General features: G+C 42.1%; 1 protein-coding gene across 6 annotated transcripts in view; it reads left to right on the forward strand.

The window, feature by feature from the left end:
* The window catches only part of Dac (dachshund family transcription factor), a 178,058-nt gene that overhangs the window by 69,776 nt on the left and 92,101 nt on the right, over positions 1 to 16,181 (forward strand). For 4 of the 6 annotated variants that reach the window (XM_083107154.1, XM_083107151.1, XM_083107149.1 and 1 more), the window contains one exon: positions 6,050 to 6,198. In XM_083107154.1, the coding sequence (XP_082963280.1) occupies positions 6,050 to 6,198 (149 nt within the window). The remainder of the gene's footprint in view (positions 1 to 6,049; positions 6,199 to 16,181) is intronic. The other 2 variants (XM_083107150.1, XM_083107153.1) reach the window with 1 other exon arrangement.

Consider the following 16,181-nt stretch of genomic DNA (forward strand, 5'->3'; position numbering starts at 1 on the left):
AAGTATTTTTTTTTCATATACATTAAAAAGAAAATTAGCGTAGAAATTAGCGTAGAAATATTCATACTCTACTCCTCCAGCTTCATCGCAGGAGACGATGTCGTTCCCGATTATCGCACACAGACGTTAGACGTGTGCGAGGGATGCACGATGCAACCGCCCACCGTGTTGCAGCAACATCAGAGAGCATTTAATCCGGAATACCGAATGCGCGAGAGCATATCGCCAGCCCCGAGCGATAGATTTGGGCAATGCGCGAAAACGGGGTTGCAACCCTCGTCGGTTCGAAGTGCACCCTATCCCTCGACGGGCCATTAATAATATACCCATATTGGACACAATTCACCTTGAAATTAACCGGCAGCCGATTGGTAAGCCTGGCCAAATTGACTTCGAAATTGACAATTTACGATAGCTCGTCCGCGCGCGTTCGTTTACTTTCTCGTCTCGTTTTATTCGTTTGGTCCCTTTTCTGGCGCGTTCGAGCCGTCAAGAAATCATTGCAATCGAGAAGATTATTAGATAGTAAATTATAATATATTTATCGCGTCTATATTTTATATTTATTTTATATTTATATGTATATTTATTTATATAAAAATTATAATATATTTATATATTAGCAGTGTTATATTTAAAATATTTCGCTCAAGCGCAAACTCTTTCCTTCATACTTGTTCGAGATTTTTATTTCAATTCCGCTAGCGACTTCCCGTTTCATCGACAAGAAGGCATTTTACGCACACACAATCTATACCGATTTAATGTGGCATACATAGGTAGGGTCATAGAATGGCACGCACGCGATGTTGCTCGCATGACACACTACGCACTTTGCTAGCCTCTTCTCTCTTTTCCTTCTTACCATCATCGTTGTTCCCCATCGCTCCGAACGCGAAACACGAATGGCAAATATTTGCCTTACAATATAATCACCGTTATGCCAATAACGAGCGAGTGTAGCAACGGAAATATACGAAAAAAAAGAAAAAAATCGAATGGAATTCGGTTCGGTAAAATACAACAATTGTAACATGATTCGAGAAAATTAATTAACGCCATTCATCGCGATTATTCATTTGCCAAATCATTTTGCGAGCAGAGAATACAAGCAATTTTCTAGTTGTAGATGTGCGTTGTTTTATTATTAAAAATCGATAGCACGATTGTCTCCTAAAAAAAAAAATATTTGTCTCCTTCTATTTGTTTTGCAAAGGAAGGAGGGAAATTTGGGCGACGCATACACAGAAAAAAATAAGTGTCAAATCAAAACTTATCTGCTTAAACTAATACGTTCATTGTTTCGTATACGCAACAATTTATAATCTTCTTGGAAGAATTTAATAATTTTAAATTTCAACAATATTACAGTCTTATTTTAATATTGCAATTGTCACCTCAAGAATATATAATTATTTAATTCTACTTTAAGAAAATTATAATCTTTGATTTAAAAATGTTATTTTCTATCTAACATTGTTTCTTTTCCATTTAAGAAAATTAAATCTTAAATTATAAAAATATATTTTTCTCGATTGAATTATATAAAATGGCTTCATTCAAGTAAGCAATTATTGAAGCAATTATATTTCTCTTTAATTAACGCAATATAATCTCATTTCAAGATTTCCATGTTAAAACTAAATATATTTTCAAAACAAGAATGTCCTTTTTTTCTGTGTACACATACGCACAATGCGTGTCTCTCTCGCACGTTGATCTTAACGGGAAATTATCGTGGTTTATCGTCAGAATTTATCGTAATGGGCGCGCGAGCTGTCAGATGCAGCCAGGAATCGCGAGAAAACGCTCACGTTAAATTACATCGAGGTCGATTGCGCAGAGCGCTTTCCACGGAAGCGGCTGCCGCATAATTAAGACAATTAAGGTACCCGCTATAAATCACACCGCGCGCTCATCTACTTAAGGCTAATATCGGATCGGCGATCTAAGCGAGTACCACTTCCACGTACGTAAGCTAAATGCGTGCTCGATTTCTATCCCGTTTATCATCGTCGGCGCGATCGCTTCGTTTTTTCCCCTCTCTTTTTTTTACGCTCGATTTCGCGAATTCCTCCGTCCGAATCCTGCCGCTGGTTTAATACGTATTAAGACGCAGTCAATTCCACCTGCGGATCTCCGAGTCTCCCGACACCTTTCCAGCGAATTCGCATCGTGAATTCGACTCGATCGATTCGATTCGATCGGCCTTTCTCGCTGCGTTTTGTTGCGCCGAGTTTTTTGCCGAGTGCACCGGATATGGATGCACGGGGGCGAGGGAACGGTTGAAAGAACTAAAGACTCCTCGAAGTCGATAGATCGTTAAACGCCCCATCGCTTACGAAAGCCATGTAATTCTCCGCGAGTCGCACCGCGCGATCGGTCCTTCTCTCCATCTCTCACATGCATTCGCGTTTCGTGTTGCCTATTCTGTTTCCACACATCTCTCCGATCCCTTCTCCTCCTCTCGCCGACTCGTCTGTCTCTTTCCAGCGATCTGGTTCTCCACCGTAGGTGCAACGATCATTAGGGCGGGGAACGATCGGCATCGGGGCATAGCACCTGGCCCGATCATCGGCAACTCTTAATGCCCACACGCAATTCCGAATGAGAACCCGGCCAAGTACGATATAGAAGTGTGCGCGGCCGAATCTAATCGATCGATCGCACCGCGCCGAATAATGTACAAAACGATCGTTCGGGCGATAATTTCCAGCCGTCGAACCGTTTTCGGCCGACCGAGAACTATACTTGTTTTGCGAAAAATAATAACGCGTCCGTCTTATTCCGACTGCATAAATCACGCGACAAGAGTCGCACGGAGAAGCGTCGGCGAAGCATTCGATCTTCGATCGCTCGTTACGATTAAACCGCTCTAATTGCGGCCTGCTCGTATATATAATTCGCGCGATACGCCGTGCACTCGTAAATACTGTCTCGATCGCCACGATCTTCGCGGAGACAACGTCCAAAGAGGGACCATTGCCATGGCTCAGCCTGTATAATTATCCGAAAGTTTTCTTACGATGGAAGAGCATTAAATTAAAAGCACTTGGTCGATAATTATTTGCAATCTTGCGAAAATACCATCAGGACGTTTTTTTTGAACAAGAAAATTGTGTCATGATAGTTTTGAAAAAAGAAATATCGGCCGTTTTACAGTATTTTTTAGTCGCATGATGATAAATGTCAAACATTACGAGATTTGCCGATGAAGTGATATTACAATTGATGCGGTTGACGTAGGCAGGTTATCAGCTGATTTGCATTCGCTTGGAGACTTCAGTTTTCTCGATGTAAAATCAAATGAATCTTACACAGAAAAAATATTCTTGTTTTGAAAATATATTTAGTTTTAACATGGAAATCTTGAAATGAGATTATATTGCGTTAATTAAAGAGAAATATAATTGCTTCAATAATTGCTTACTTGAATGAAGCCATTTTATATAGTTTAATCAAGAAAAATATATTCTTATGATTTAAGATTTAATTTTCTTGAATGGAAAGGAAACAATGTTAGATAGAAAATAACATTTTTAAATCAAAGATTATAATTTTCTTAAAGTAGAATGAAATAATTATATATTCTTGAAGTGACAATTGCAATATTAAAATAAGACTGTAATATTGTTGAAATTTAAAATTATTAAATTCTTCCAAGAAGATTATAAATTGTTGCGTATATACGAAACAATGAACGCGTTAGTTTAAGTATATAAGTTTTGATTTGACACTTATTTTTTTTTCTGTGCAGGATGTTTTTTTTGGACAAGAAAATTGTGTCATGATAGTTTTGAAAAAAGAAATATCGGCCGTTTTACAGTATTTTTTATCTTGCATGATGATACATGTAAATGTCATTATGAGATTTGCCGATGAAGTAATATTACAATTGATGCGGTTGACGTAGGCAAATTATCAGCTGATTTGCATTCGCTTGGAAACTTTAATTTTCTCGATGTAAAATCAAATGAATCCTAGTTGAACATTATTGCCGTAACGTGCGATTATCAGTGATCTCTTGATCCCTTGGTCAATCGTCTGATTCACGCTGGTCTCGTCATTGTTTCTTCATGATGTATATCCGCAGATAATATATGTGCAGATAATATATGCAATCTTTGGGGGACCTGCATATCGCTTGAATCCGCTCGCGTCTTGGATTTCATCGAGAGGATGACCGCGACTTGCAGTCGGCGCCTTTTCTTATTTCGCTGATGGTGCGGTACGCAAACAAATGCGCATTATGCGGAGTCTAAGCGCTCAGAAAGTGCGCTCGTGTTTTCGATGTAACCTGAAGCTAAGCGGTTTAAGAGATCAACGCCGTATAAACCGACCGTCTGAGAATCGTCTGGGGATCCCGTGCGTGAGAGGCGGCAGTGAAAAAGGGATAGAGAGCGAGAGACAAGTAGCAAGGCGAAAAAGAACGTTGACGGGACAGAGAGAGGACGGAGGAGGAAGGAGGGAAGGAGAGAGAGAGCAAGATTCTGGCGAAGAGGCAAAATGAGAGGGCAGAAAGACGGGATGAAAAATTAGATTTACAAATCTGTCTTGACTACTATGAGATTGCTCGCTTACCGGTTAGTGGTGCTCAGCCTCTGCCTCGTTATTCTCTAACGATCCTACCTCTCTCTCTGAAAATACAGTCGCCCACGATCCTATAAAGCTTGTACAAATTAAGAAGACCATCTTGAATCTCGAGAAACGCGTTTCATTTATTCCTTCAATTTAATTGGAGTAATCAAGTACAATATTTGGTACTTTGATCATGTGGAAATGTGTTAAGAGTGCTAGTCGAGAGTAAAGAAGGTAATAGGTATTTCCTTGCTAAAGCAAAAGGCGGCTTTATATTTCGTGCGTCGTGTTGCAGAATAGTGTGCATGTGCACGCGTAAAAGCTACGTGTGTGTGTGTGATACATATATGCTTGTATGTGTGAGCGCCTCTCTGGCGCCTACCGCCTATGAAAAATGAACCTCCCTCCCTCCCGCGCCGGTATCATCGCCACTATCGTACAGATTGTTTCAACGGAGATCTTTCTTGTCTGCTTCGCCGCCGACAAAGCTCGAAAGGTGCCAGTGATGCTCATCAAAAGAAAAGACCGGCTACTTGTACTTGATTCTAAAGCATGAGTCACTATAAAAAGTGAAAGTTGCAGATTGCGAGATTTTTTTAAAAATGTAAAGATATTTTGAAATAGGCTTGAAAGTTTCGTAAAAATTATACACATAATTTTGCATAATATTGAATATATAAATATTAATATTAATATAAATATAATATATATATATATATATATATGTATATGTATATAATATATAAATATTAATATATAAATATTTTATATATGTAATATCGAGAAATTAGGTACACTAATATTTTTTGATCAATAAATATTAAAAATAGCAGATGTACACAATCTGCTATTCGCATCAGATTGTTCATTTAATTTAATATATGGAGAATTATGTGATATATACACAAGGAAAGCCCAATGTTATTTTTCTGGATGATGATTTTCATTTTTCCTTAGTCACGTAAGAGTCTGCTCTCGAGACGTTCGCACGATCTACGTAGATTAGCCCTTAACGTTTTCAAATTGGTTCCTCAGCTAGTAAGCCGGGTGTTTCTCTAGTTTGCGTGGCTTTTTCTTCGTGAGATTTCTCCTCTTACAAATATCTCGAAATCTAAACTCGAGATCCACTCGAGGCGTTGCAAGTCAAACTTATTCTTAATGGAGAAATATCAGCAAACGCACACAATCGTTAAAGCATACATTTCGTGCCGCGTGGCAGTTTGGATTCGCGCAGTTTACAATTATCACTAATAACTCGCAGTTTCGATTCTTGCATTTTTGCGAGCCCCAATCAGCTGAGCAGATCGCAATCGCACAAATGAATCGAGAGAGACTTGTTTACGTTGATATTTCCTCCTGAAATTCCAGCAGATAATCGGCCGCGATGAATATCGCGGCCACAACGATCGGGGTAAGACATTACCTCGATGACAGGTGTCTCTAACCACAGTAACTCTCTCTCACTGTACAGCTCCAGGCCAGGAAGACCCCCAAAGCGAGCTTCCGTTGGACTGAGCCTCGCGGCCAGCCACCTAGCTGCGGCGGCTGGCCATCATCCTCAGCACTCCCTGAAGAAGCACAGGATGGACAACGGCGATTACTACGAGAACGGACACCTCGGTGAGTGCCTGCATAAAAGATTACTTCGTATAAAGATCTTCAAAAATAGTGTCAAATATTTATATTTCATATCGCTAGAGTAAAAATATTTATAACTGAAAAGGTTTTTGTTGCAAAAAATTGCGATCGCTCTATTGTTATTGCAATTTAATTCGAGCTCGTGCTTTTTTCGAGAGTATTTTTTATTTTTGCAAAAAAAAAAGAAATTAAGCGCACAAACCGTATGTCAAATAGAGCGCGTACACGTGCAAATAAACGTACGCAAACGAGACCCACGCGCTTGATTACTGCCATCCGTACATGCGTTCCGGTATACACGGTGACCCTACCGATCAATTAATTAGAGGAATCAAACACACTTGGAGTGAGCAAATTAACTGCGACTGCACCGTCGTGTTGCGGCCTGCGGTGGCGCGGTCACCGATACCGGGGATATCGGCGTCGATATATCGTCGATATCCCTTTACGCGAATTGTACACGTTATATATGCTCGCTTATACCGTCTTGACATTCCGCGAGTGGAGCAAGTTCCTCCATTATTCTCCATTTTCCTCGTGCGTACCATCGTATCGCTGTTTGCCGTAATTAATCAATTATCCATCATTGATATATTCCTATTAATTATTAATAATATTTACTATTACTAATAACGCACACAACGCGATTAATAATATAATCTCGCGCGACTTTGGTCGAACCTTGCGCGATATTTATCCCTCGCCGGAAGCATCCGGAAGATCGATAAATGCGCATACAATATTCATTGGTTTATTTGCGCGGACTCTTTGTGCTCCTCGATAGCGCTTTGAAGGGTGTTCGTTGGGATGCGCTTATTTCGCAGATGTATTATCATCGGGGGACACACACAGAACGACAGAGAGAGAGAGAGAGAGAGAGAGAGAGGGAAAGAGAGACGCAAGTATGTTATTGCCGTGAACGTCGAGAGAAGGAAATCGTTAAATCACGTCATACGGCGGCGGCGTCGATCGACGTTCGGAAATTGTTTAAGCAAATAATCGCGAACACGCCGGCCGACCAATTTTACGAGCAAATACGTTTCACGGTGCAACGTTAATGAATTAATGCCGCGTTGGCGCGGTCCCGCGCCTGCAGCCCGGCCTCTCTCGCTCTGCTCTCTCGTCGGGGTAAATGTTGAAACGGCCGGTAATTAATTACGGCCGTGCGGTAATTGTATAATTGTTTTACGATTGGAGCCGGCGGTCCCCTCCCCGTCTCCGTCGCTCTTGCCTCTCATCGCGCAACCTGCCCGATTGCGCTCGATCTGTTCGCCTGAAACATACTCGGTGTAATACTCTCTGAGAGGGACGATTTAAAGGGATGAAATCTCCCCCGATCGCGGAATCGCGTAAGATCAGGCGTGAGAGAAAGCGAGAGAAGGACGAAATTTCGCGGACCGACGATTTTTTTCAATTTCGCGACGCTTTTCATATAACGCAATTAATAAACTCAATAAGCGAGATCTCTCTGATCGCATTCGAGAGCGCACAATGGATCGACATTATATATACGAGCGAGAGAAGCATCCTCATCGCACCCGATACGCATGTGTTATCTCTCTACGAAATTAAAAGCGATGAGAAAAATAAATAGCCATAGATGGGCCGTAGGGGAGGAAGGGAGATGAGGGTTTCGCGTGATGGGATGAGGTTGCAAACATATCTGTCAAACTTACTTTATTCCATTTATTTATCAAACACTTTTTTTTTACGATGATTTAGATGTATAATTTTTCGAAATAGTTAACGGAATTCCGCCCTAATCATTTAATGCATCAATCGCGGAGGTATCATTAATCAAATTGACCCGGCGCAATTTATATTACATGACCTAATGCATACATCGAATTGTTTATTAGCGCGCGAGCTAAGTCAATTATCCGGCCGGTTTGGACGAACATTAGCTTAAATATGATCGAATTTGCCGTTAATAAAATAATTTCGATTTCTCCTCAAGAGCACTCGAATGTAGATCGATTTCATCTACGATGCCCGCGCATTATAACTGATACATTGTGTTGACCAGTTGTAATCGTTTGGTCGTTTAACGGATAGCGATGCTTCGGTGTGGTAGCAGTGCAAATTTCGGGTAGCTGCTCGAAGAGCATGGGACGTACACACATGTGCAAAAAAGAGAGAGAGAGAGAGAAGAGTGGAAAGCGTGTCGTGCTCGTTGGGTGGCTGGATGGGTGGGTGGTTGGTTGGTCGGTCGGTTGGGCGGGTGGGTTCGGGCCGCGGCTTGAAACGACGGTGTACTGCCAAGCGAATGCTCATAAAAGCATTGATTAACTGTTAGCGGTCGTAGGTCAGCCGGCACACGGCTGGCTCGTGTACCAATAAAATCCGGCTAATAGTGACCCGACATCGCTTCAATATCATGCGTCGAAAGCTCTCGTTGATTGTCGCGTCCGCGCTAATTTTCACGCTCAAAACAGTAATCGCGTAAAAGTCACGTCAAGATTCACCCTCGTTCCTCATTTTCCGAAACGTTGGTTAAATCCACGATGATATTTCGAGTCAAGGTTTTAATGAAATAAAAGAATTTTGTTTAGAAAAGTATAGACTTTTAGAGCCCACGACGATCGAAATAATGCACTTGTGCGCGTCTTCCGTTTCCAGCTTTAAGAACTCGCGCTCGTAAATTGCTTTACGCATTTCCGGGAGTCGCGCATATACAAGATTTTAATTACTGTCGGCGCACATGAGTACTTAATGAGCAGTTATGTTTTGTTGATGGCTCGATAAGGAGAATAGATTACTATGAACGAGTATCCCTTTCTATACGGCGGTGTTACTTGTACATTTATAATTAGGTGTTATCATTGGTTGGTGAAGAAGTTAATAACTAGCGTTATTACTAATTTACTTGGTAATTATGAGTTAATATTTAAAATAGTCGCGATTACGTTATTAAAACCGACCATCTTCTTTATATGTAGTTATATTTCGTACTAATTATCAAATGAAGTCTCCGCATCCTATCGTTCCTCATGTAATATTTATGAAGAAAATTGTTTTATGCACTAGAAAAAAATCTAGAATCACTATATATAACTTCGGGAACAAAAAAGAACGTTAAATATATCGCGAGAGTAGCATATTAAACTGTTGACGGGAGAATCAGGTATATAATGTGTGTTTACACAAGGTTCATATCCAGTCTTCCTGATTGAAGATTATCAAAGTTACAAAGTTGCGGTCAATGATACCGGTCAATCAGGAAACAAGGTAATTAACGAATTAAGGAAACGGCGATCTATCACGATTTATCGAGATATATATCGCGTCAATTTTTTCCGCAAAACAATTTTCTGTTTTAGCAAAATACATCAAAGTACGTGACTAATTAAAGAATATATGAGCAAAATTTCTTTAATGTTTTGCAATAAAAAATTACAGTCATGTTGTCGAATGCAAAATAGTCGTTTCATCAATGATATTATCATTTGAAAAAAACCTATTTTCAAGCCCAATATTCGGGTGAGGGAAAAAATTACTTGCTCGATTCAATTTAACTCATTATTAAATTGTTAATTGCCACTGTAAGTTTGAATTTCATTATTAAATTGTTAATTGCCACTGCAAGTTTGAACTGGAGATTCTTGTCGATATTAATGCATAAGCGAGTGAAATAACTGGGAAAAGAGAGGATCGTGCGATGTAATCTCGATGGCGGATCTATCATTTTTGCCTCTGCATCTCCAGAGGCCGTTTCGGTCGATTTTATACCCTTCATTAGTTACAATCAAGGTTTACTGTGTTGGCCCGGTCTGGCCGCGCTTGATTGTTTTTTACGAGAGGAAACAAGTGGACGAATTAGCGTGCACGGCGTAGCGAAAAAACGCTCGCAAAGCGGAGGCTGCACACAGAAATGTACAGAAAGCGTCAGGTAATCGATGCGAAGTAACAAAAACAACAACCGGCGTATTTAAATTTTCTCTTCATTTTTGTAACGCCGTTACGCCTTTATCGTTGGCCGCAAAACCGTAAATCAATCGCGTCGAGAATTTTCGCGTTTCATCGCTTTTTGCGTCGCGAGGGAAGAGACAGCGCAAATGAAGACATCAATAAGAGGAGACAAAAAAGCTGAAGGAGAGAGAAGCAAAGAAAGAAAGAGAAAGGACAAAGTTTTTGTATGAGAAAAAAAATTATTAATATCCATAGCACCTGCTTCCTGAACTCATACGTCAGATAAATGCGACTGCAAGATCGCGTGAACAGATGGATATTAGATTGCGTCACGTCTCTGATCATATCCCGGTTAAAGTTGGCAGAAATAGCGAATCGTCGTGTAAAAATATGGATCTCATATGGCAGAACGTTTGCAACAATGTTTCATGCAACTTGTCGGTATAGCTTGTAAAAATAAAGGAGCAATCAGCGAGCGACATCATCTGAGAGGACAGCCATAAAATTCACCTCTCAAAACTCTCGCGAGATACGACAGAATTTTAGTACGATTTAATTATACGATGGTCCTCGCGCTTCGTCCTTTTAATTTTCACAAAGACCTGGGGGCACATTTACGAAAGAATGACCGCAAAAACAGGCCTAAAATCGCCCGTTTCATGGACATCGAAGTTTGAATCGATTTTGGCGGTAAATAATTGTACATCATGGAACATCAATCCTCTGAAAATTTCAGATTGAGCATACCTTTTATTACTGAGATATGAGGGGTTAAATTGGTCACTATACATCAATGAAGAGTATGCCATTTTATCCGTTCAACACAAAATACCTCGAGGTTATTTCTCATATCAAAAAATGTTTCAGATAAGATTTGTTTATCTGTTAGAAGACTAATTTATCGTGACTTCAAATCGACGTTTAAGTCAAAATTGTGAAGGTCATTTAGAAATAACCTTAAAATATCTTGTGTTGTACGTGTAAAATGGCGTACCCTTCATTCGTGAATAATACCAACTTCAACCCTTCATATCTCAGCAATAAAAGGTATGCTCAATTCGAAATTTTTAGGGGATGAATGTTTGATTATATACAATCATTTACCACCAAAATCGTATCAAAACTCGAGGTCCACGAAACGGGCGATTTTTGCGGTCATTCTTTCCAGCTGCTATAAAGTCTAGAATCCTTGTTGCGAACTATTTTAAATCACATTGCTGTGCATAGATTTATCGAGTCTTCAAGTATCCTGTAGTCTATAGAGAATCCTTTCGCTCTTTTTTCGTTGAAATAAAATAAATAACGCGACACATTTTCTGATATTTATATATTTTTAATGCGATTCGTGTACGGGACGACGGGGTGTGTTACACCGATCGCGTATGGCGTGTTGAAACTGCGGGGATTTGATGCCGATAGAGGAGATCGGCGAAAGTGAAACGCTTTTTGGGCAAAGTGACGGCAATTTCCTGCGATTAAAACCGCGACTAATTGGTTCAAAAATCTGTACAATTTCCGCGCAGTCTCGCGCTGCGCCGGCCCGGATGGTGGTTGGCGATGGCGATGGCCGAATGACGATGGTGGTGGTGGTGATGGTGGTGGTGGTGGTCAACAATTTACTCGTTAGCAGGCCGACGAGTGTGCCGCGCCGCTCAATTAACTTGCGAATCAACGAGCCGGCCGCTTTGTCCGCGCGCGAATATTTCTGTGTAATTCGTACGGGCCCTCGTGACCAACAAACGCGCGTGATGCGGAAAATAAAAAGAGAGCGGCAACTCCACCGCAGGGTGTGGGAGGGCTAACAGAAAAATAACGGTGCGAGCAAATGAAAACCGACACCGGCCGCTGTTTTCCGATCGTAAAAGGTTGGCGTGGCCTGGCCGCAGCGTGGGCGAATGTCTTTCGGGAACGATCGGAAAATAATGGCTCGTGTTTGTTGTAGCGCGACTAGTGCCACAATACGTGAAAACAACCGTCCTTGCAAATTAATATGCGGTTTTCCCTGAAATGGTGATTTTTTATTACAAGGTTTCGATATGAGACACGTTCATCGCATACATGGCTTTAACAAGATACCTTAATTTTTATTTTAATAATCGCACAAATGGCGTCCAAATATCGCCAGAGTGAATGAATTTATAGCGAAGCGAAATGGCGACACGCGGCTTTAAAACGTTCGACAATTGGACTCACATGGCGCATCAAAAGACATAAACCTGGTCATCGTAAAAACTGTACGAATTTCATTGCGATTTTATTGCGACTACGAATATGCAATTCTGCAAACACTTGTGACAAATTTCTCAATTATATTTCGAACAAAGATAATTTGATACCTTTTCGTCATTGATTGAAATGTTGTAATACATGAGATTAATAATAAATTTAATAATATGTAAATAAATCAAGAAAATAAAAAATTAAGAGAATTATAAAAAAATATAATCAATATAAATGATTGGTTTGTGCAAATCTGACGATGTTTTTCGGACTAGATCGCGGATAATGAAAATACCTGGCGGGTATCGTACAATCGAAAAAACCGGTATTGTTCGCTCTCTGTCTCTCCTTCGATCCATCGTTCTCTCTCTCTCTTTCTTTTTTCCCTCGCTCCATCTCGTGCCCTCTCTGTCTTTACTGGCAGCCTTACTCGTCGATGTACAAAAGTGGCCCGTACCAGCTTCTGGGAGGAGGGGGATCCATCCAGTCAGAAGATATTAATAACAAAATATGATATAATGGGAGCATCCCCCGTGCGCGAAATACAATGCAATGTTTATGCAGAGGATTAAGCGATGTTGTGAGATCACGTGAAAAGTATCGACCCCGCTGAGACCGACCAAGCGTTTGCCACGCGAATAGTCGGGCCGGACTATTGCAACGCTGGCCGGCGGGCAGCAGGGGCAGATGGTTTCGGGAACACGGGCCCCGGTTTCGATCCTCGGTTTTGATTAGCCCGCGGGAGAGATTTACCTTTAAGATTAGGCCCGGATACGATTTTTCGTGACGGCCGGAGCGATTTTCAAACGTAATGTTTCCTCGCGTCTCTCGCGTTTCTCGTCTTCCTTATCTCTCGAGACAGAAACGGAATCGATCGAAATAATTGTGCCTCTCGTGAACGAACGAGCCGAGTCTTGTTTCGAGCATAAACGAGGAACAACGATATAAATCGGCAACCGAATCGCGAATCAATCGGTATATATTCGGTGTCGATAATCGGATCATCGAAATTTCAGGCCGATAAATTTCGCGTCGTACGAAATATGCGTCAATTTATATTCGGCCCGGCCGATCCTCTTTTCGCGGGGCACGCTTTTAGATGCGGAGCGAAACCCGAAATCTGGCCCCGCGGGTACGATCGAGAGGAAGAGGAGTATCTTCGTCGGGGATAGATAATTTCGCGAAAGACGTAGCCGCGATCGTACCTAATTTTATAAATTCGGAGTACGTTCATCGAAGGGCTCGGCTCTCCCGGAGGAGGGAAGACGAACGAGACGAAAGGACGGAGCTCGCGGAGAAACGGAGAGAGCGAGGGGGAGTAAATAGGATAGGAACAAAAGAAGATTCAAGATTCCCCCAACGGCCTCCGGGTTGGCACTGTTATATTATGCAGAGCGCCCGAAGACAAAGCGACAGGATACGTCGGGGAAACCGTTAAAAAGTGGACGAAAGGCCGGTGATCAAGACGAAGAGGACAAGAGGGGAGAGCAGGACGTTAGTTTCGACTTGGACAGTGAAAGAGACGCGAGAGAGAAAAGAAAAGAGAAAGAGAGAGAGAGAAAAGTACAGATAGAGAAAGATGAGAGAGAGACGATCGTCTACGATGCACGAGGAGTGTAAATAATACTAAGGCTGATTGTGGGCGTGGCTGACAGAACTCTAAAAACCTTCGACTATATATCAAAGGGTTTACTGCCCTTGGATGATTTCCTCCGTAGCGGAGGAGAGGCGCTGGAAGAACAAATACTGGACCGCGAGAAGAGTGGGAAGAAAGCTGATGGCCAGAAGAAGAGGGGAGAGGAAGGACCGATAAAGCTACGATGTGAAGATTCGCAGTGGACTCGAAAAAAAAAGTCCTGAAGCTTCTCTCGTACATTATTGTCGTTACGATACACCGTGCACAAGATTAGTTGCCTCTTCTGTTCCTTCTCCTCGAGGCTCGTAACCTTTTGTCAGCTGAGATGCCTCGTCTATGTCTCAATATTCGCGTTGCTTTTCACGACGAGAAAGATCTTAGAAATACTGATGATTGGCAAACAATTTTTTTTTCATTCTTGGAGTAATTATTTATACATAAGAAAATATATTTCGATAATCGTTTAGATGAGACGATCTACTCATCAGTCGCGAGATACGTTTCGGTACATCTTCGTGTTATCTGATCGATTGATTAAGAGAGATAGGTACGGTGAGTAGGAAAGAGGAAAGAGGAATACACAACGAAGCGGAGGAGGAGCGAGGAGGTGTGGATACCCATGGCATCCACTCTCTCCTCCGTTCTTTCCAGACTCGACCGACGTTCGGAGCTACCTCGATGGCTGCCTGCCTGGCCTGGCTGGTTGCTTCGACTCTCGATTACTTGAAAAACCGGATTCCTCCTGCGCGAAACTGTGTTTCCCGTCTTGTGTTTATGTACCAATACACGCTCGCGTGGAATAATGTTGGTTATTCCGCTGCACGTGTATACGCGTCTTTTCGTTGCGCTCGATTTTCATCTCCCAGATCGGCCCAGATTCTTGCGCTCGCACGATTCGTGCTTAAATAGACTCGATACGATTTACGTACTTTTTTTAATTGAGCGAGCAAACTGCACAAGCGAGCGGAATTCGAAGAGAACAGCTCGTAGAGTCGCGATGTCATCGGCCGTAGCCGGAGGGTCGGTGTTGGAGGGTTAAATCCAAGGGTTTTGAGGGAGTCGGTGTCGAGGGTAAACATATGTATATACGTGCTTAAGCACAAACACGCGCTTATAGTGGATTCGAGCGTGGCCCTCGGTAGATTTCTTCGTCGTTTGGTAAGAACAATGCTGGTTGCGCCGAGGACGACGAGCACAAAGGGCATATTTTCCGAATAATTTCACATGACCCTTCTTTCGCCAGTACTTGGCCGACCGAAAGAAGCGCGATCCTTCGTTTGGAAGAAAAGAACCGCAACGACGAGTCCAAGTTTCGGAGGGAAAATATTTTCGACGAGAAAGTGATCGCATTGTTCTTTAACGTTCATATGCTAAGGTAAAATTTACGCGAATTTAACCTTTGAATTTTTGATAAATTTACATCAGACAAGTCGCCTTAGCATTAATGTCAAAGTCTACATTAGAGAGATTCCTCCCCCTTAGATTGAATATATATCTTTTTGAATTACGCTGACATATATACGATGCTGTACCTGTAATAGTGGTTGCGGCAAGAATAGTCGATTCTACGATGCTTGATAAATTCCATTCGCGTTGCACATGTATACGTGTGCGGTTGGAGCCTTCATTCATATCCGACGCGTCGTGGCAGCGGCGAGTCGCAGGACGAAGGAAAAGACGAGACGTGACGAGACCGACGAGAGATACCGGGCACTCATTTAGCTCGGCAATTTATTCTCGCGTTTTGTAATTAACACCAAGAAAGAAGTAGCAGAAGTTATTCTTCTCCTACGGGCACGGGACGAAGCATGGCACGGGTGGAAGCGACTACTCCGGTCAGTCTGCCTCCTCCCCCGCCGTCATTTCGCTTTGACTCGCTCCACCTTCGACTCTTCCTCACGTGAAGAAAACGTACGTATCACTATTAAGCGTCGGGATTGAGGCCCGGAACCTCCTGAGCCAACTTGAGAATGAGAAACCGAAGAAGAAGAAGAAGAAGAAAATGGAAAGGAACGCAGGAAGAAGGAGACGCGGATGAGAAGGGGGAAGAACGGAGAAGAGGAAATAAGAGCGGGGGAGAGGGACGAGGAAGAGATGAGGGAGGGCGAGGGGGAACGGAGGAGGATGATGGAGGCCTCTCCTCTGCATGCCACCGCAGTCAGCCCCAGACAGAAAGCGGTCTGTATAATTATGGGTTGTC

The sequence above is a fragment of the Camponotus vicinus genome, unplaced genomic scaffold (assembly GCF_025532165.1).
Source record: "Camponotus vicinus isolate PSW18456_S1 unplaced genomic scaffold, iyCamVici1.0 SCAF_8, whole genome shotgun sequence".
Taxonomy (NCBI): Eukaryota; Metazoa; Arthropoda; class Insecta; order Hymenoptera; family Formicidae; genus Camponotus; species Camponotus vicinus.